Raw genomic sequence first — 22,030 nt, forward strand, 5'->3', positions numbered from 1 at the left:
TATTATTATGTAGAAATGATGCAAATATTGTGTTCATTTTCACAGACAACGCGTTAATTAAATGAAGAACGTTATCAGGGCATGGGTTTTATTTCCTTAATCATTTATACTCTTAATAAAGTGTCTTGAAATGAACTCTAGAGATTAAACTGCTACGTAACAGTTATTTTAACGCTTATCTTATTGAAGTAATAACATCTTTTTATAGCTTCTGCAGCACGGATGCCAGAGTACGCGATCGCAGGACTCGGAATTTCAGGTAGTATAATCTGTTGACGATCGAGTTTCCTGAATATTATTAAGTTACCTTAATCGGAAACCATAATCTTTTGGTTATGCTTGCCCGGAAGGGCATATATAGACTAGCAAGTGGAGATGTAATTCTCTTCTAGTACGTCGGCACTGCATTTGTGCTAATCACATGGTAGCTTGCAGTGATTTGGTCGGTAGACGCAGAGTGGGTCTCGGCCCTGAAGTGGCCACGGCTGGTCCGTAGTCCAACAGCTCTGCACTCTGACCGGCCAACCGAGCAGAGGATGGGTGGCCACGGTTCTACCGTAGCTCTACGCCTCTGCATTCGTGAGACGGGACAGTTGGCTGTCCTTAGAATGGTTTTCCGTGGTTTTCCGTTCTCCTGCATTAAGGCGAATGCCGGGACAGTTCCTAGTATACAGTAGGCCACGGCCGCCAACTCCCTCACCTTTTCCGTGTATCTCCTTCACAGTAGCAAATCTCTCGGCCTGAGAGATAGCGTTACCGTCTAAGAGGCCCAACTCCCCCTTCAGGGGAGGAATGAAAATATTTCAGTATTACTGTAGTAGTAGTGATGTCGCTACCGCCGTGCTAGCCGGCCATTGTCTTGGAAAGGTGCGGTATCCAACTGATGAGTCCACTGATGCTCTAGTGGGTCGAAACTCAGGTAGTTTTTTGACGATTGAGTTTTCTTAATGTTACTTAGTATCATCTGTTGTTTCTTTTAGGGAGTAACAACACTTCAGTTCTCAGACATTTTACTTGCTAAGTGTATGAGCATGTCTGTGTTGTTAGTCTGCATATCTGTAATGGCAGCGTGGGACAAGAGGGGCTACTTTACTAGGTAGTTTAGCACACTTCTGTCATGGTTCTGACATTAATTTAACATTGTGTGCTTGGAATACTGAGTAGATAAGTGATGTTGAAAGTGACGACATTGATCCCGTGAATGATCTCAGTGTTGTTACCTTTGTTCTCACGATATCTAATTCCAACTTCAGGGAAGGTTATGATATCTATGGTTCCATAGGGTAAGTTACTTGATAAAAGAATCGGGAGGAGTCACCGTAATCTTTCATACAGCATTTATTTTTAGAATTTGCTCTGTATTGAAATAAGCTAGGGAATACCTACGTTAATTTTCATTGCAGTAAACTATCCTAATTGAGGGTAAGGATATAATTCCAGTTGTTGAGAACTGGAAAACAGACAGGTGTACGATATATTTCGATTGATGATAACTGTGTTTGACAGTCACGAAGTGTGCTATTTCTAAAGCACTTGTGGAGTGTCGTAATACACATTTCAAGAAATTAAAAAGAACGATGGATATGGGGTACAAAAGGGAAATGTTTTAAAATGGTTATAGATAGACATCGTCTTTATTGGAGACGAAGTTAGGGCTCTGAGTCCTTTCTTGCACTTAACCACTGTTTCATAATTTGATTGAAATGTTATATAATTAAACAATGCGACAACAACAACAACAACAACAACAACAAATAATAATAATAATAATAATAATAATAATAATAATTATGATGATTCTCCATATTCAACATCTTAACATTATTTTCGGTTCGCGCCTCCACGTGGTTCGGCTGGATAGTCTCTGGAAAACTGGAGATTTCCAGAATTCCTCTGCGGTTAACAACTGTAGTTGTAAATCGGAGCTTGCTCCACTCAAAGCTGACTACGTTTAGAACTCAAATATGGAAAAAGTCTTTTGGGAAAACAATTCCACCGTTCTGCCCAATAAGAAAGCAGGAAAAGGCTACAGCGGATTAGGTGGGTAGTCACCTAGAAAACAGGAACGAATCGGAGCGTTTGCAATCACCCAAATATACACCAGCACACAAGAACGAGATCAATTCTAACCAAATCAGCTACATCGCAACGCACAATATTAATTCTCTACTAAAAACTCGTAAACTCAAGAACTTAGGTTCCAGGAAATAAGAAACACGACGGAACAGCCATTCGAATCTCAAGGTACCGGGCAAGTTGGCCGTGCGGTTAGGGGCGCGCGGCTGTGAGCTTGCATCCGGGAGATAGTGGGTTCGAATTCCACTGTCGGCAGCCTTGAAGATGGTTTTCCGTGGTTTCCCATTTTCACACCAGGAAAATGCTGGGGCTGTACCATAATTATGGCCACTCTTAGACCTTTCCTATCCCATCGTCGCCATAAGACCTCTCTGTGTCGGTGCGACGTAAAGCCACTAGCAAAAAAGAAAAGAATCTCAAGATTACAGAATTTACAGCGGGAAACCCAGACAGACGGCCATGAAAAGAAAAGAAACGTCAGTCGCCAGTCTGGAACAGGATTTGCAGTAAATGTAACAATATATAGTACTGTCGATTCTATAATTCATTTCCAAGCCATCTCACCAAGAATCCCGAATTTAACCTTAAAAACAACAAACAAAATGTATATCATCATAAATGTCCATTCCCCTACTTATGAGAATATTTTCTAACGAAGACCAGGAAAAAAGTGAAAAATATTTGGGGTCTCTTCGAACAGACAGAAAACGAAGCAAATCAAACGATATTAAGATCTCATTATGAGACTTCAGTGTCCAGCTAGGGGAAGAAAACATATCAAGATATAATAGAGAAATAGTCTCCACATAAACATGTACATAGGAATTGCTAAAGACTTTTCGAACTCTGCACAGAGCACAATCTCATCTCCAAATCCTCATACTTCAAATGGAGGCCAAACAAACTTAAAATTTGGAAACATCCCGATAGAAAAAAAGAAAAAAAATGGAAATTGCAGCTGGATCACGTATGCATGACCAAATCCGTTCGCAGGGAAATCTACAACGTTGAAGTATTAAGGGGAATAGACTCTGCATCAGACCACTATATAGTTAAAATGAAAAAAAAATACATTCACACCTGTAAAGAAAAAAACAAAATCCAACAAAGAAAAGTGGGATTGGAATTATGATCAACCCCAATTAATCAGAATAAATATCGAGAAACTACACGAACCATAAAATTAACGGACGATTTAGTCGAACTGATACCATTTCTCAGACAACAAGATTAAGGTTTATCCCCTTCAAAGCCAAGTAAAATACCTGCCTGGTGGACTTGTGAATGTGATAAAATTCATGAAGCAAGACACCAGGCATGGTTAAAATTTCAAACTCACAAAAAAAAAAAAAAACATTAACCTCAAAAATATCAGACAATAATTCACCTAAATTATCCGGCAAATAAAGAGACAATCTTAGGAAGATCTAATCAACTCAATAGTCGAAAATTACCACAAATACAATTTTAGAAAGTACTGTATTTCACAATCTTTGGAAGACAACTACAAAAATACAACCCTCCTACGTTAATGCTGAAAAATGAGGGCGGAAAAATGGCGCATAGTAACAAGGAAAAAGCCAAAATCATGGCAAAAGCGTTCAATAAACTTTTAAACTGGGAAGAATCCAAAGAACTTTTAAAACCTAACACAAACACTCCAGTAAAGAACAAACATGAACACACAAGCACCCCAACAGCCCAAGAGGTGGAAGCAGCACTCGAGGAGTTGAAGAATTACAAGGCCTGCGGAAAAGATTAAATTTTCGCAGGAATGTGGAAATATGCAAGTGATATGGCTTTGACCTCTCTACATAAGGCGCTATCAAAATTGTGCATAACGGAAAAAATCCCCAAACATTGGACTACGGCTATAATCCACCCACTCCACACAAAAGGAAATAAGAGCAATCCAGATAACTACAGAGGTATCTTGGACTGCACATACACGATTCTCTCCAGAATCCTATATGGTAGGATTAAAGAACAACTATAAGCGAGAATTTGGCGAATCCCGCGGAGGCTTCAGATCTTGGAGAAGCTGCACAGAACAGATAATCAGTTTAAAATTAGTCATGGTATATTACAAGAAACAAAACAAGATACTTTCAATAATCTTTTCAGACTATAAAAAGGTACGTATATGCCTTTAATCATAGATTTCAATATTTAAAATCTAAATAAATTTCGACCTCGTCCAAAATGAATGAATTGATAAAACTCACCTCAACCAACACAAAATATACAGTCAAGTTCAGAGAGGAATTTTGTCTGCAATTCGTCTTAAAAAAAGAGTTCAAGACAAGGAGATTGCTTGTCACCACAGCTGATCAACTGTGCCTTGGAATATATAATGAGAGAATGGTACAAGGATAATCAGAAGAACATCAAAACTGGAAAATAATTGAGTAGCGTTTCAATGGATGGAGGAATTTTTGAATTTTATCACAGGTGTTTGTTACGTGTTCAGTCAAATTTCATGTCTCGACCAGTACATCATCTTAGTCAATGACGTGCAGTAGAGACTGACATAGTTATTTATAATAACAGGAGACACGTAGCTACGTTTATCAAATTTCTTCTGGTAGTAATAATTATATATTGAGATTTATTAGGATAGATTAATAAAGTGTTTTTAATAATTGTATTGTAATGAATATCTTTATTTCCACCATACTACATACAAACGATTAGGTAATAAAGGTAACAAGCCACTAATTCCCCCTATGGCTAAATTTACAATCTATTAAATCTACTCTGTAGCATCCCACACATGCGCGGATATCCAGCACCACATGTAAGATGCTACCTTAACTACAATATACACTAACATCCTAACTAGGTATTCTACTGCCTAAAACTAAATTGAAAGAACTGGCTGGTCGTGGTATCTCCCCTGGTAAGGAAAACTGCCCGTCCAACTCGAGACACCACTCCTAGCCCCGCTTCGTGTGGTCAGATAACGGAGCCCACAGGAAACTAGCTGACAATGTGTCTTTCTCCCATTCTTTGCGTGACAGATCACATGAGGCGGAAGCCAGTCCATCACGTGACCCGTCACATTCTTAGCTTCTATCCAGCCTGTTGTATACGAGTCACCTTTCTTTCACATTGCCAACACCCATCCTTGCTTCTCCTCTTTCCCCACGTGCGGACATGCGTAATCATTTTTACCTTGGGATGGGTCAGTCCCACCCCACCCTTTCACCTCTTATATATATCACACTCCCCATCACGTATCTTCCAGTCTGCTCTTTCTCACTTACATACTCCTTCCTACTCTCTCACCTACTATTCTAGATGTCGTCATACACTTCTTCCACATTATTTACATATTATTCTCTACAATCCACATATTAATTGTTCCTTTTCTTAAACTATGCCATAAATTTAATATTTATACACCTCTTTACATTTACTCTCTCAGCCTTAATTCTCCTGTCTAATTTCTACTTTTAAAATGTCTTTCACCCCCTCCCCGCTCAAGATATTACCACTAGTCTCTTAATACATTCCATTACCAACATATACAAATCTCATCTTATAATATCTACCTTTTATATAATATAACACTCATTCTACTGACCATCATCTTGCTCAGGGCGGATAACCATTCCTCTGGGAAAGATGCTCTTCCTCCTTCATCAAAGTCTTGCTCAATCCATCTTTCTAGTCGACTATTCTAGATACACATCCACCCTTCTTCGTCCTCTCTCCACAGTTCACAACACCGACCTTACAAACATACCAATGGTTTCCTTACTACTCTACTGATTTACACCAACTTCATACAGTTCTTCCACCTTATTTACATCTTATACTCTACAATTCACTCACTAATTGCACATTTCCTTAAAAAGTACCTTAAACTTAATATTTATACAACCTCTTTACAGTTACTCTCTCAGCCTTCTTTCTCCTACCTAATTCCTATATTTTACAAGGTTTTCCATCATGACCCCTATCTATCTGCTCGTCTCTTAATACATTCAAATACCAGTATATACAAATCTCTTCTTAGTGCATCTACATTGTGTATAATATAACACTCAACCTACTGACCATCATCCTGCTGAGGGTCGATAACCATTCCTCTGAGCAAGATGCCCTCCCCATTCATCAAAATCTTGCTCAATCCATCTCCCTAATCACTACTCTAGATATACAACAATTCATTCTTTCCCACTCACACTCACTCTTACTCCCTTTACACAAACTCTTTGCCAATTGTTCATCCTTGAATTCACTACACTACTGCACTACACTATACTATAACAATCACTTCATAGTACATATCCTTATATCTAATACAACTCTCGTTATACTTAGCAGCATCCTGCTCAGGGCGGATAACCATTCTTCTGGGAAAGATGCCTCCCTCGTTCATCTAAATCTTACTACCTCTTTCTCTGAAGACTTCATTTTCATATTCAACTCGCCATTTCGCCTATCTCCTGCTATCTTCCTACTCATCTCCCCCTGCTTCTCTCACCTCCTACTCCCTTTCCTAAACATAGCTCCAACCCTCCCTGCTCCTTCTTTCTTTCATTTCCTCTTCTTCCTTTATTATCTCTCTCCTCTTTTTACTGTCCCTTTTTCGCTCTCCCCATTCTTCCTGTTATTCCCTTAATTTCTTTAAAAATCTGACTCTAACCGCATTTAAATATTTTGATATACTTGTACCTCTCTCCCACTTTCTACACAAGCATGCTATCATCTTATATCTCTTTTCTACCTTTTCCATCTCTTTCTTAGCACTTTCTTTTTAATCTCCTCTAAGGCTCTGCATTGGTTAAATATATGCAGGTCCAACCAACCCTCCCCATACAAAATACATCTATCCTTATTTTCTCGTCCTACCCATCCCCCGTTTTTCGGAATTGCCATTACCCACCAATATAAACCTCTTTTATCTCTTATGCCATCAAACTCGGTTTTCGGGTTCGTTACTTCCACCAGTTTATTTAATACTGATAGCGAGTCTCTCTCCCTAAATTCCATTATTAAACTCTGTGTTTATATATGTAATAATCTTCCCTTTACCCTTTTCCATGCCCATTCTTTCATTTCCTCCATCCCGCACACCCTAATTCCCCAACCCTATATGTTGTAATCTTCTTTTACACTTATTCACCCAGTATCCTTTGTTCTCCATACTTTTCTGAAACCTATACGCTTCTTGTAGTAATTCCCCTCCCTTCTTCCAATCTTATCCAATACTAAATCAATCTCTTAGCTGTTGTAATTTCCATCGATTCTTTACACACTAATCTAGCCCACACATTTGCAGTACAGTCTGGAAAGCCCATCATAATCTTGCTAAATTTCGCCGCCACCTGGTTTATTTGTTTCCTACTCTACAGTGCAGTTTCCTACCCTCTTCCAATACCCATTCTTCTACACCAAATAACATTTTGCCTTTTACCAGTGATTGGAACACCGTTTTCTGAATTTTATACTTTACACTAGGGAATTTATTTTCTAATAACCCCATTGTTGTAAGTGCCCCCTTCCCTTTAATTTGGCCCTCCTACGTTGATCTTTCCATAATCCGTTATTACTAATTATAAGGTGTTTTTAATAGCATAGTCATTGAGTTGCTGGAAGTCAGAGTTAATCTGGTCGATACCTGTAGGCTGCATATATCACTTGTACAAAAGTGATTATATATTTGCAGAAAATCTGCGTAAAGGGGGCATTTGCTACATTTTAATGATTTACCAATATCATTGATATTGATCAAAAGTAGTAGTGAGCCCAAAACCGAACCCTGTGGGATACCACATACTTTATTCCGTCATTCAGAACTCCTATCTCCTATTTTCATCTGCAACGGGGCACAGTGAGATATGAGCTGAATAACTGTAGCGTTGGTGTATTCAAATTGAGATTTGGAAGCTTGTACAGAAGTATCTGGGGGTTGAGGAGGTTACCTACTTGTACTTCCTCTTAAGATAAGAATCACCACCACCACCATTATCTGGGGGTTGACGGTATCGAACGCACTACCGAAGTCCAATAACGTAAGTAAATTCACGTTTGGCTCATCTGTTTCATGTCTGAAGTCGTCTATCACTCGCAGTAACGCTATCTCAGGCTATTGTCCTCTCTTAATGCCTGACTGAAAGGGGTCAAGGAGCACGTGCTTGGTCAGATATTCCGTAAATTTTAAGTGAAACAGTCGTTCAAGTACCTTCGGAAGGGAATAATGGATAATTGCCGATAGTCTGACGGAGAAATTAACGAAGAGTTTTTCGCGATAGGCCTTACCAGCGAGTCTTTCCAAATTTCGAGAAATATTCCGTTTGTCAAACAGTGGCTGAAGATACGAGCGAACATTGGCAGCACGGCTACGATTATATTTTTAATTAATGATATGGAGACACCACCAGAGCCTATGGCGTTAGATTTAATTCAATTTAGCACGTGATTGACGTCATTCGCGTTCACATTTCGAAAAGTAAACTGCTCGCTTTGAGAATCATGATTGAATCATGATTCGTAGGGCTGAGTGACTGTATAGGGATTGGAACTCGGCGCACTTTAGAATGAGTAAAGTGGCTATTTAAGTCGCCAAGTGATCTGGTTGGAGCGCGCTACTCTGCAGCTCTACCTATGCCTATGACCGTGTCTTTTCCAGGCCTGTATCAAGTTATTGAGTCTGGCTGATTGTTGAAAGTAGCTGCATTTTTTGTTCCTATTTAGTTGCTTAGTTGAGCCACCCGGACTTAGAGTTATAAATAGATTACGAACTTGAGATTGTGTATATCCATACGCTGGCGGTGAATGAAGTCCCATCTCCAAGAAGGAGTTGTGCTAGATAAACGAAATTCGGGAGGCGTGTTTGCACATGGCAGATGACACCTAGTTGATGAAGAGTGGTGCTAATAGGGCCACTATGACCTTGCAAAGCAAGTTTGCTTTAAGTATGGGCTGTATACTTCGTGAGCGTTAGTCATCTTCCGGTGTTGACGTTATGAGGTAGATGTGACTCAAATATGCCTTTAAGGAGACGAAGAAGGCAATATTAGCAGCTTACTGAGTTTGAACGAGGCCGACAATAGGGCTACGAGAAGGTGGATGCTCTTTCCATGATATTATAGAAAAACTTGGCAGGAATGTATCCACAGTGCATCGGTGTAAGCAAAAATGGTCAAGGGAAAGCACTGTTTCATGTAGCCCGGGGTCTGGCCGCACACGGGCGAATACAGAGAGAGAAGACCGTCGTATTCGCCGCATGGCTGTGGTGAATCATATTGCATATACAGCAGCCTTTAGAGCTTCAGTTAGAACCAGAGTGACCCAGCGACCTGTAAGAAATCGAATACCTGAGGGACAGCTCCAAACCAGACGTTCTGTATCTTTCATGCCACTAACTCTGAAAAAAAAATGCCATTTGCGACATCAGTGGTGTCAAGCTAGAGCTCAATGCGGGGCGGATTGGAGATCTGTTGTGTTCTCAGATGGGAACCGTTTCTGCCTTGGTGCCAGTAATGGCCGTAGGTTTGTAAGGAAAAGGTCAGGTGAAAGCTTGGAACCAAGCTGTCTGTGGTATCTACACACTGGACCTACATCAGGAGTTATGGTGTAGGGAGCGATTTCCTTTGATAGCAACAGCACTCTCGTCGTTATCCCAAGAACCTTGACTGGTGATTAAACCAGTTGTGCTGCCATTCATTCATAATATTCAACGGGGTGATTCCTAACAGGATAACACTCGTCCTCATACCACTGCTCCTACCCAACGTGCTTTACTCAGTGTCGACCAGTCACCTTGGCCTACGAGATCACCAGACCTTTCGCCCATTGAGCACGACACAATGCATGCACGTTTGTATGCTTGGATTCAAAATCGTGACGACTACAGCAGTTATTAATGTAGCACAATGTCACACGCCTTCTCGTGTATACTGAACTTGTGACCTGGAAGTTTTAATCAAATAAATAATTTTCCAAATTCGTACGTTCTTCATCGCCAGATGTTTCATTCCAGGCTTGTGTCAATGTCATACACCTGTCAATGCCATATGTTACGTACACATGTTATGTGACCCTCTTAGACTGATTCTGATGGTTCGGTCAGTTTCTGCTTCGAACGCTAGCGCTGTGCCGCGTCCGGGGAGCCATCTGGTGACGAATGAACGTACCATTTCCACTTTTATTATAACGTCTAAATTTCAAAAGCTCGTTGTTAAAGCCTTTCTCGTGGACAGTCGAGATTTTCTTCTGATGACGCAGAGCACAGTTCTCTGCGAAACGTAAAGAATTTCACCTTATTTTCTTGACACGGCATAAGCCCAAAAGCCTATGCAGTATCATGTCTATAATTACTGCCCGTGAAAGCATCAATGGCAACATTATTGTTATTGTCCAGGTCACAGTTGCATTTATACTCTTTTTCATAATTTCTTTCATTCTTATCTTTATTCCATAATAGATTCCATACTCAGCGATAGAAATCATTACCAAATTTTATCATTCCACTGATTTTCATTTACAGTCTTGAATTCTCCATCAATTCACTTCCTAAGGACTTAATATTCTGCAGAACTTCAATCTCTCCGTAATATGTGTTGCTCCTCTTTCTTTTCTCGTTCATCATCACAATTGTTTATTTTCACCACACTGATTCTCATTCCTCATTGTTCAGTCTTCTCAACATGTCTCTGTAACTCTCTCATTCTTTCCTATAAATACGATATTATCAGCAATAGACATTGAGTTTATTCTCGTATCTCGACATGCTCTCTTTGTTGAACCTATGGTAGCATCCATCCCAAATATAAGCATTAACACGTCATCACACGCCCCCTTATTTTTACATGACAGCACGCCCCACGGCAATTTGCTCACACATGTTATATATTGTTGCTCTGATTTTGAAACGAAGAAACCAATCCTCAAACGTTAACAACATTGTAAGAAAGAGAATTTACTTACCAAAACATCATATTTAGGATTGTAAATCATTATTAGTAATTTAAAATATTTTACAACACGATAACACGCTATGTTAGCAAACTGCCGCAATTCCAAGGCTGTGACCTGACATCAAAGCACGCCCCGTTAGCAAATTGCCGCAAACTATATTTTAGGCATTTTCACATAAGTTGCATTAACACAAGTCCAGTTGAATGAGTAAAATATGAAATATAAACAAATATGATTGATTTAAGAAACATCGTAAGCATATTACTTCTGTCCAACAATCAGCCAGTTTAGTCATTTTCAGTTGGATCCTCCTGTTGGGTTGAGCATCTCGAACACGTTGGCACTGTATGTTCTCGGCAGATGGGAATATCACATGCGCAACAAATAACCATTGTTCTGCTATTTTTCCTTCTAGGGCAGATACCACAGATAGCATATTGACCTGGTTGCAGGGGCCTCTCATGTGGTTGTTGCTGTCTCACTTTAAGAACAGGCTCACGACGTTCAGGTTCTTGCTGACCGCCTACTGAAAGGTTCAGTGCCTCTTCGTTGGGCGGTGGGGTGTGTTGTTCGTTACCAACCTCACACGGTTGTATTATTTCTTCTGCAACACTCTCTTCTGAGTCACTATTAACATGCTCTAAAATATCTGTTTCATCAACGTCACTATAACCAGAAGTATGTATGTTCAGTCGTCAGCCCGAAGGGTGGTTGGATCCTCAACAGCTCTGCCATCAGCTGTCATAGATGGCCTAGGCATCACTGAAGAGGCGTACTAGGGAAATGAGGTGTGAGGTAGTTTCTCGTTGCTTTCCACACCGGGCCAGAAGTTGCTATTACATATCAGTCTGCCAAGCCCACTGAAATGCATGCATCAACCGACCCTATGAGCAACATTTTCACACCATTCATAGCAGGGACAGGCTGCATAAAGAATGGCATTACTAGCATCGCTCATACCTCAGTCACTTTCATATTGTCAGAGCCAAAGATAAGACTATGACAGGTCAATGAAAGTAACAAAGTTATCTTCACCTAATTTACTTGAATGACATTCTGGAACACTGTCCACTAAATCTCTCACTGTAGCTTGTTGTACGTCGTACGGATCCATTTCCAGGTAATGGCGCAAACAATAAAACAGAAATATTGCAACTGTATCATATTAAATATACGCGAGAACTCGCCCGTTAGCAATATACTAACTAATGTTGTACGCGATAGCACGCACGTTTGCAATCTGCTCACACAACGTGACACCACCAACACAAATGTGAACTGACGTAGAGAGGAGACAGCGACGAACTGGATTAGGCTACGGTCGTTATACATAGATGTGGGGGGAGGAATACCTGACTGCCCGCACATTCTTGGAGACAACACAGGAAGATATTGAGATTATTGTTCAAACGCGGCAAACTGCCGTGGGAGCGTGTGATGACGTGTTAAAGGTAGTTGGACACACTTCTGTCACGGTCTGGTTTCATTCATGGTTTCATTGCTAATACTCCCGACGATCTTCTGTTCTTTTCCAAACTGAAAACGAGTTTACCTGTTGGTCTTTCACATCTGATGGGCGGGAAAAAAATGTGTTTCTCAGCCCCAAGTATTCTATTTCTGTAAATCATTCTATTCTTTTTTCACCTCCGATCCTACCATGTTTCTAATTATTTCCTCTAGTACTGTTACCATGGTTTTAACGAGGTAAGGTAAAGCTGTGGTGTCTCTACGATTATTACATAATTATATTTGTATCCCCTTTCTTGAAAATGCGCGTTATAATTCCATTCCTTCAATCTTTTATGACCTATTTATTTCTCCACACTTTCATGATCAGTCACCATGTCCATTGCACCCTCATAGATCAACTTATTTCTTTTTTTAAAACCTTCATCCGTTCGCGAGGGCGGCAAATCGCCACCTTTCTAAGAAAACAGCATACACATCTTCTGTTCATATTGTGATTTAAACTCTGATTGAACACGCGATACAAACCAACAAGAACTGAGTTAACTTTAAACTGTGATTTAAGGATGAAAGGTGTTTGTTTAAGAATGTGCATTTAAAGTTATTTCTGAGGCCACTAGTCCAACCTACTGTTATTTACGGGGCTAAAGTAGAGAGAAACCCATAAAACTAATAAAAATGTTACAGGCGTAAGATAGCCTCCTTGCAAGCACGTGTGCGATTTAAAAGAGCGCGCTGGATAAAGGTTATGTTTGATTATAATGTTTGTTGTTTAAAGGAGCCTAACAGCTAGATCATCGACCCCGGATGAAGGTTACGTTTCTACTGCATTTCATATAAGCTGCAACTGTCCTCATTTGCATCTTTGTAACTGCTAGTTCTACTTCCGTCGTAGCAATTTCTTTGTTGGTTATGTTTTCTCCTTACTTTTATTACTGCATGCTCGTATGTTTAACAAATCAAGTCTTTTCATGTGACTTTTTTTATTTGTGCTAGTGTTCCCAATATATTCCATGTTTACTTTTAAAATGTAATAGGGGCCGATGGCCTTAGATGTTAGGCCCCTTTAAACAACAAGCATCATCAGCATCATAAAAAATTTAGTATATAATGTTTTACTTTTCCTATTTTTGAAATAATTCTTCATTATTGCACAGAAGAATGCATACTCTGGACAGATATGATAACAAACGATGAAGTCCTAAGGAGAGCTAGGACGAAGCAAGAACTAATAACAACTATAAAAGTTCGCAAAATAGCTTATCTAGGCCACATATTAAGAGGAAACAAATATGGCCTCATAAAACTCATTCTCCAGGGTACAGTAAAATAGAGGGTAAACGGCGAGTTAGCAGACCAGAGATAACATGGTTACACAACATCAAGCAGTGGGCCGGTATTGAGACAACTGAGAGACTCTTACGACTGGCAGAATACAGAAAAACTTTCTCCAGAGTAATCGCCGACGTCTTGGCAACCGGATATGGCACTCGAAGAAGAAGATACTTTCCACAATTTAGATAATTTGTATCTTCCGATTAAACTCTTCCTAACATTTCGTCTGTAATTTACTTCTAAAAAAAAAGCCTGCTGTTTATATTCAACTTTCATCCTTATTTACCACTGGACACACAACTTATTGTTCCAGGATGCCTGCCATTTTGTTTCTGAAGCAGAAGAGGCGAGTTAGTTTGACCCCACCCGCGAACTAATCTATTGGCCTGCCGCTTGCACTGTCCGTCACTCAGGAAGAACGAGCTAGCAGTGGGAGTGCCCCTTTCTCTTGTTGCCCTAGAAGCCTCCGGAGGGCTGAATCGAGAGTGTTCCAGATGTATCCACCTTCTGGATTAATCTCGAACAGCTGAGCTCGCCTGTATAAACGGGACAGGCGGTCAACGAGCGGTATGTTGTGGAGTTGAGTCTCTCTAGTCTGTGGTGAAGTCGAGTTAGTCTGTGAGTGTCCCGGGTGTTGAGTCGTGTCTTTGGTGTTCAGCGCGGAGTCTGACAACGACCGATAAGTGTCATCGAACGAAGGCTGTTGGAGTGTACGGCCGACGAACGAGTGCAAGTGATTCGTTGTCACAGACAGTGTAAAACTGCCGACCCCGCGGTGTAGGGGTAACGTTCCTGCCTCTTACCTCGAGGCACCGAGTTTGATTCTTGCCAAGATCAGGGATTTTTACCTGGATCTGCGGACTGGCTCGAGGTCCATTCAACCTACGTGATTACAATTGAGAATCCATTGACGGTGAGAGAGCGGCCCTAGGCTAGAAAGCCAAGAATAACGGCCGAGAGGATTCGTGCGCTGACCACACGCTACCTTATAATCTGCAGGCCTTCAGGTTGAGCAGAGGTCGCTTCCAGTCCATGCAAAAATAGTCAGCGGTTTTCTTAAAATTGGCGTTCACCGAGCGAGTTGGTCGTACCGGGACGGTTAGGGGCACAGCTAAGAGCTTGCATTCGGGAGATAACGGGTTCGAACCCCACTGTCGGCAGCCCTGAAGATGGTTTTCCGTGGTTTCCTATTTTAACACCAGGCAAATGCTGGGGATGTACCTTAATTAAGGCCACAGCGGCTTCATTCCCACACCTAGGCCTTTCCTATCCCATCGTAACCATAAGACCTATCTGTGTCGGTGCCAGGTAAAGCCCACTGTAAAAGAATACTGTTTGCATGAAGAAGCTTTCAGGGTTGCCAACAGTTGGGTTCGAACCCACTATCTCTCGGATGCAAGCTCATAGCTGCGCGCCCCAAACCGCACGGCCAACTCGCCCTGTTTGGGAAGGTTAAATGTAGGTACTCTACATTTCACAGTCTCCCATCCAAGATGGTTCATGAAATGATAAACGTGTTCAGGAAGCATGGAGAGATATGTCCCAATACGTTATCTGAATTCAGTGCCTGCAAAGATTTGTAACGTTTTTTGATGATAATAATAAATAAAATCATGAATAAAAATATATAAATAAAATTACTCAAAAACTCAATAAAATGAATAAGCATAATTAACCGAAATGTCCGTAGTATGGGCGCCAGAGTTCACCAGAATGGATCCCTCCAATTTAGATAAGAGCATGATAAACTTTATATCCCAGGGCGTGTACATAATGCTGCGTACTGGTACATCTGCTGCAGGCCTTACCTAACCTCCTGAAAACGACTAATTAGGTAGCAACTGCACCTAGGTTCATCAATAACACTGATTCTAAAATAGCTAACTATATTCTTAACAAATTCCGTGCATGAGCACCTCATCAACATACAACATTATACATATAATACACACATAAAATATTGCTGGAAGACTCCATATTTACAACAACAACAATAATGAAAATCGTGGGAAAACGAAAGCGAGAACTAAGCTACCATTTGTAGATGGTCCGATGAACAATGTACATGTATGAAGATAAATACCCTTCACTGTCTCTATATCAATTCGACTTACCGATTCTCAGTTATCACATCACACAGATACTGTACCTTGTACTACTGTGTTCACATATTTTAACACTTGTTGTAAAGATATATATACACGTCTGTCGATCCTCAACATAAATTTATGGAAAGTCTGAAGCTTTCACCAACATAAAATGCTAGGCCGCCAAAAGTGCTACCATACTTAATGCGCAAGCACTCTCCACAATCAGCCACTTTCCACGAACATAACAAGACTACGCTCCAAGAACGTTTGAAGTCCAGTCCATTGCAGCCGTGTCATTCCAGTACCGTGTATCAGCACTACTTCTTTCTCGTACAGTGCGTCAGTTGTCGTTCCTTCATACAGTGTTACTGCTTGTAGTTGTAGTAGTTGTCTTCCTTCTCGTTCCTTTACAATCACCCATACAATGTCCCCTTACAATGTTCCTGGTTGCCGCCGTATGATCAACCTTTATAGACATAAACATCCCCCTCCTCTCAGATGATACGTCTGGATTGGTGCTTGCCAGCCAATCATGAGTGATCCTCTTCTCAAGCCCAAGCCCTGAACTACTTCTTCCTCCCAAGACAATAACAAACTCTGGGGTATATTCCATGAGTCACCAAATTTTCCTAATACAACAACAAGCTCATCTCATCAGGCTGGGATATATACATGACTCATGAATTTCCCGACATAAGTACATCACAACAAACACTGGGGTAGCCATATGACTCATTCAAATTACCAGAGTTATTAAAGTAACGTTTTCCCACTCGTGCAAAACAAATTACTCATACCTACATAGGTGGATATCTTCCAGCTTACCAATATAAATGGCAAAATATACAAATGAAATACTGATAATAATAATGATGATGATAACAATAATAATAATAATAATAATAATAATAATAATAAATCGAATACTGACAATAATATCTATAACTTCTACATATAATTCGGGGGTGTGATATATGTACTATCACAGATTCAACAGTGTAGAGTCTATAACTACTCATGATGGTCACACATAGTACTTACATGCATACCAAACGGCAAAAAATGTAGTGTAATTAATTTAAATTTGTTATAAATTCTATTTACGACCCTGTGCATATCCCTCATGCTTCAAGAACTCCTTCAGGTTCCATTCGGGTCTAAGGTTTCCCATTTCCACTAGTGTAAAATAATGTTATCCAGGCCACGTGCCCTATGATGTTTCGAACAGACCATTTAACAATCATTATCGGAAATAACACAAAATATGGTTAGCATATACGCGCATTTAGTCTTCATAAAATTGGTTTCCTCGAGTAGTTTCCACTTACTTTCGTAGTCGCTGTAGGAAGGAGCGCCATGTGCGACTAGTAGCAACAGGCTGAGAACCAAACAGCAGCAAGTAACTGTAGGCAGGCGGGACATGGTGTAGTGGCTGCGGGCAGACAAACACAGCCTATGACTATGGACAAACGATCAAGAAAATAGTATCCAAATGAGTAGGTTATGTGACTATGGATAAAGAAACAGGACATAGATGTTTAATGTTACTGCCCTTTATGTAGAGATTATAAGTGTCTACGACAGCATAGTTGAAATGAAGTTGGAATAATTCCTTTTATACAGAATATAAGTTTAAACATGCAAACGTGGCCAAGCAAATACAGAACATAAATGGACATTGGTTGATGACAGAGGGAAAATAGTCTCAGGATATGAATCTATCGCAAGTTACAAGTGACTGCGAGCAACTAATTACAAGTTGAAAATAATGCTATCATGTTCATTAAATTAGGTCGTGCTGAGTGCATGACTGTAATATAAGAAAGAAGGATGTTAAGTAGGTACAGAGGAGAAGGACTGGTATAATATCGGTATAATATCGACAATGCCAGGTGGTCTGTGGATCCGACTCCCATAGGTGTCTGGTCAACCATTTATGCTCTGTATTTAACATCTCTCTGACATGTTCTACACATACACAACACGACCTAATATCAGAATACCTAAAGTTTAAAATAACTCATATCCTTGAGAAAATAGTTTCGAATACTTAATGACTGTGGGCTTATAAATATGAAATATATGATCCCATAGGAAAATATTAGGAGCAAATAAACTAGTAATGGACTGACTAGGGAAGGAGACGCGTCAAAAATAATCAATTACGATCTCACATAAAATAATTGTCATAGAAAAATCTTACAGTTTACTAAATTCTGGTCACTGATTTCATTGCTCTATATTTCAGTGATCACAATTTATTTTGAACGTTCCCGACGTTAAATGCTGGCTGCTAAGGATACAAAAAGTACATTAAGTTCATCAGTTACAGGTTAATACAGAAGCCTGGGTTATTCTTTTTATTTTAAATCTGAAGAGTGAGTCGTATTATAGCAAACAAGCAGCGATGTTTCAATGTTCTGATGGAGTCCCTCAATACAGTGGTTTCATTGTCGATCACGAAGGCATAAAGTTTTATAAGTACGATGGAGATTAAGAATTTTACTCTCGTCGCCATACGACCTATCGCTGTCGGTGCGACGTAAAGCCACTATAAAAACAAAGAAAAAATAAAGAATTTTACTCGAAAAAGTTAATTTGATTGTGTCAACTTTTCCATCCTTTATGAAATACATTTCTTTAATTGATAGTCTACTTGCTCTTTATCTACAGATTTGTAATATTAAAGCAAATCGTCGCTGCCTGGACAAAACCTCCTATGGGAAGTATTTTAGCTTAGAACTCTGGTCGGTAAGGTTCTGTCATCTAAGGTGTAATATTGTGCGACAAAGCATTCTCGCCCTTCATAATGTATGTGCTGCGGGTCAGTATATCTCAAAAACTATTATCACATAGGAGGTTTTGTCCCGGCAACGACGAAGTGCAATGTTAGACCTATGGTAGATTTTAAATTTTAAAACTGTATTTATTATGTGTATTCAAAATAAACGGTTGATGGTTAAGGCAAGCTGAATTGAGTCTTTCTTCTATGAAGTCCATTACATGATAAGCCTTGATTTAGAATGTCGCTTTTTACCATGCTCATAAGCGCATAAGCATGAAGACAAAGATATGCATGTCAGTCTCACTTTATTTATTCGAACTGACCATAGATCTGCAATGTTCTGTACAAGAGCCCAAGAAATGACATAAGATTTTCAAATGATGCGCGTACATTAGAATAAAGTCAGGAATGAAGGATATATTCCACACTGAATATATCTGAATTTATATTGGTGAATGAGAACTCGTCCACTTCTGTGGTGTAGTGGTTAGTGTGATTAGCTGCCACCGCCGGAGGTCCGGGTTCAATTCCCGGCTCTGCCACGAAATTTGAAAAGTGGTACGAGGGCTGGAACGGGGTCCACTTAGCCTCGGGAGGTCAACTAAGTAGAGGTGGGTTCGATTCCCACCTCAGCCATCCTGGAAGTGGTTTCCCACTTCTCCTCCAGGCAAATGCCGGGATGGTACCTAACTTAAGGCCACGGCCGCTTCCTTCCCTCTTCCTTGTCTATCCCTTCCAATCTTCCCATCCCCCGCAAGGCCCCTGTGCAGCATGGCAGGTGAGGCCGCCTGGGCAAGGTACTGGTCATCCTCCCCGGTTGTATCCCCCGACCGATAGTCTGAAGCTCCAGGACACTGCCCTTGAGTGGTAGGGTTGGGCACTATGTCCCTGTTTCGGCACAATGCGCCGGTGCAAAGTTATGTTCCGCTGTTCCAGAACACCGAGTGTCAATTGTTCCGAAACATTCTCAAGCGAGCCGGAGACACTGACTCGCTGTCCCATCAGAAGCGCCACTGTGCAGTGTGCACTGCCCTTCGCCTACTAGCTGAACTGTGCAGCGGGCGCACGGGACGCGGGACTGCAACTGCGCAGTGTAGAGAGAACTTCGAGAGGCAACATTACATGCTTCGCGCCAGTGGGAACTGGGAATGTGCCTGTACGGAACGTGCTGTGTGGTGTGTGCCTGTGTGTAGTTATGACCATGGTCCAGCATAAAGCTGCAGGGAATGTGAACGAACAGTCAGAACACTGAAATTCGCGCCCACTAATCACGTTTAAAGGCTGCTTTTAGGTTAAGTTTTATCCGGTCAATATAAAATACACATAACACGGTTACAACGGCAGTGCAGGTATCTAAAAGTAACCAATTCAAGAACATTTTCACCAGTTGAATGTATTGGCCTGTGTTGTGAGTAATTAGTGAGTAATTAATATCTCGAAAATTTCCCTCAACACTTTCTCGGGGATTGACGTTAAACATTAATTTGGACTTTAAGGAAACTTTTAAGCCCAAGAAAAACATGGATCATCGCTTTGGAATAAAGATATAACTGGATGAATACATTGTTGTACTTTCGTGGTGTTAGACCGGGCGCACATTGAGAAGCAGTTGGCCGCAGAGCAGGGAAGAGCAGAGCAGAACAGCGCGAAGTTTACGAAACTGCGAAGTGGACGTGAGCATACATTGCCACGCAGGGTCTCGTCGGTTTTCAGAAATAACATGTTTTCTTTAGACTCTGTGATACTGGGGCATCCAGTATAAAGATGCTCTTTTTTTCTTTTTCTTCAAGCATTCGCGATTTTTCTCATTTTGTTAGTCATTTTCACAATTTCCCTTGTGCTGATGGCAACGCGGTTATTCAGCTTAAGACAATCGCAATAAAAACAACCACCTTCGCCAGTTTACAAGACTGAACAATATTTCTATGTTGCCGATGTTCGGCGTTCATATGGACTAAGCAAAGAATTCAATTCATGATTATGTTTTATATTTTTTACGTCGCACCGACACAGATAGGTCTTATGGCAACGATGGAAAAGGAAAGGGCTAGGAATGGGAAGGAAGCGACCGTGTCCTTAATTAAGGTACAGTCCCCCTCCCCCCTAGCATTAGCCTGGTGTGAAAATGGGAAACCACGGAAAACTATCTTCACGGTTGCCGACAGTGGGGTTCGAACCGCCTATCTCCCGAATGCAAGCTCATAGCAAGGCGATCCTAACCGCACGACCAACTTGCATGGTAAATTCATTAATAGGATCACAGTGGGGGAGAGGGAAAAATATGTATTTACAAATGTACTGCTAGATTTTCATCTTGTTGTCACAAGACACAAGATACTAAAATCAATCAACATTGACAATCTGTTGTGAACGCGTTTGCATTTATATTTGACAAGACATGATAAATGATTTTCCGTATTTATCTCTTCACATAAATGTGATGATGGATGACGGCGACGGAGTCGGCGATGATGCTTTCCATAATCAGCATTAGATCTTTGTCTTAAATTCTATATGTTGCGAGAACTTGGGTCACGGATTGTTTCATAGATATATGAGGATTACGTTCTTTGTTTGCTGTTTAACGTCGCACTAACATATCGAAGGTTTTCGGCGACGGAAGAGTGGAAGTTTGGGAAGGTAGCGGGCGTGGGCTTAATTAAGGTACAGCCCCAGTATTTGCCTAGTGTGAAAATGGGAAACCACGGAAAGCCATCTTCAGGGCTGCCGACAGTGGGGTTCGAACCCACTATCTCCCGAATGCAAGCTCACAGATGCGCGACCCTAACCGCACTGCCACTTGCTCGGTGGATTACATTTTAGGCCTTTCTCTAAACTACCTTGTTACGAAGCGTGAATAAAATTATTTATAGCCTAGACTGTAGTGCCTTATTCCCCGAATTTACATACCGATTTTCATTAAATTCTGTTCAGCCTTTTTCTCACGAACATACATACATTCATACATACATACATACATACATACATACGTACATACATATATACGTACATACTGCATTGCAGTTCACATGATTCACATAGTACCTACAAAACATGGTGAGACCGAACGGCTGTGGTAATTTTCTCCTCCATTTCTTAACAAACTGCGTGACACGTGCGCAGGAAACTGTTTCTAAGACTGCGCGTGGAAGGCGGAAGTAGGTGCTCTGCTCTGTCCTGCCCTGTCTGTCAACTTGCGATGGTGCAATGATTTGTGTGGATTACAAAAATCTGCTCTGCGCTGCACTGCTTTAGCTGCTTCGCCTGTGTCCCAATCTTTTGCTCTCTGCACTTCGAATTCCTTCCCTCTCAACTTCCATTTACTTTCTTCAATATCTCGAAAATT

At 40.7% G+C, this 22,030-nt stretch overlaps 1 protein-coding gene across 1 annotated transcript in view; it reads right to left on the bottom strand.

Annotated features, from left to right (window-relative positions):
• Positions 1-22,030, bottom strand: part of sNPF (short neuropeptide F precursor) — a 332,676-nt gene that overhangs the window by 41,220 nt on the left and 269,426 nt on the right. The window contains exon 2 of the mRNA XM_067150170.2: positions 17,228-17,331. Coding sequence (XP_067006271.1) covers positions 17,228-17,321 — 94 coding nt within the window. The 5' untranslated portion in view covers positions 17,322-17,331. The remainder of the gene's footprint in view (positions 1-17,227; positions 17,332-22,030) is intronic.

The sequence above is a fragment of the Anabrus simplex genome, chromosome 1 (assembly GCF_040414725.1).
Source record: "Anabrus simplex isolate iqAnaSimp1 chromosome 1, ASM4041472v1, whole genome shotgun sequence".
Classification (NCBI taxonomy): domain Eukaryota; kingdom Metazoa; phylum Arthropoda; class Insecta; order Orthoptera; family Tettigoniidae; genus Anabrus; species Anabrus simplex.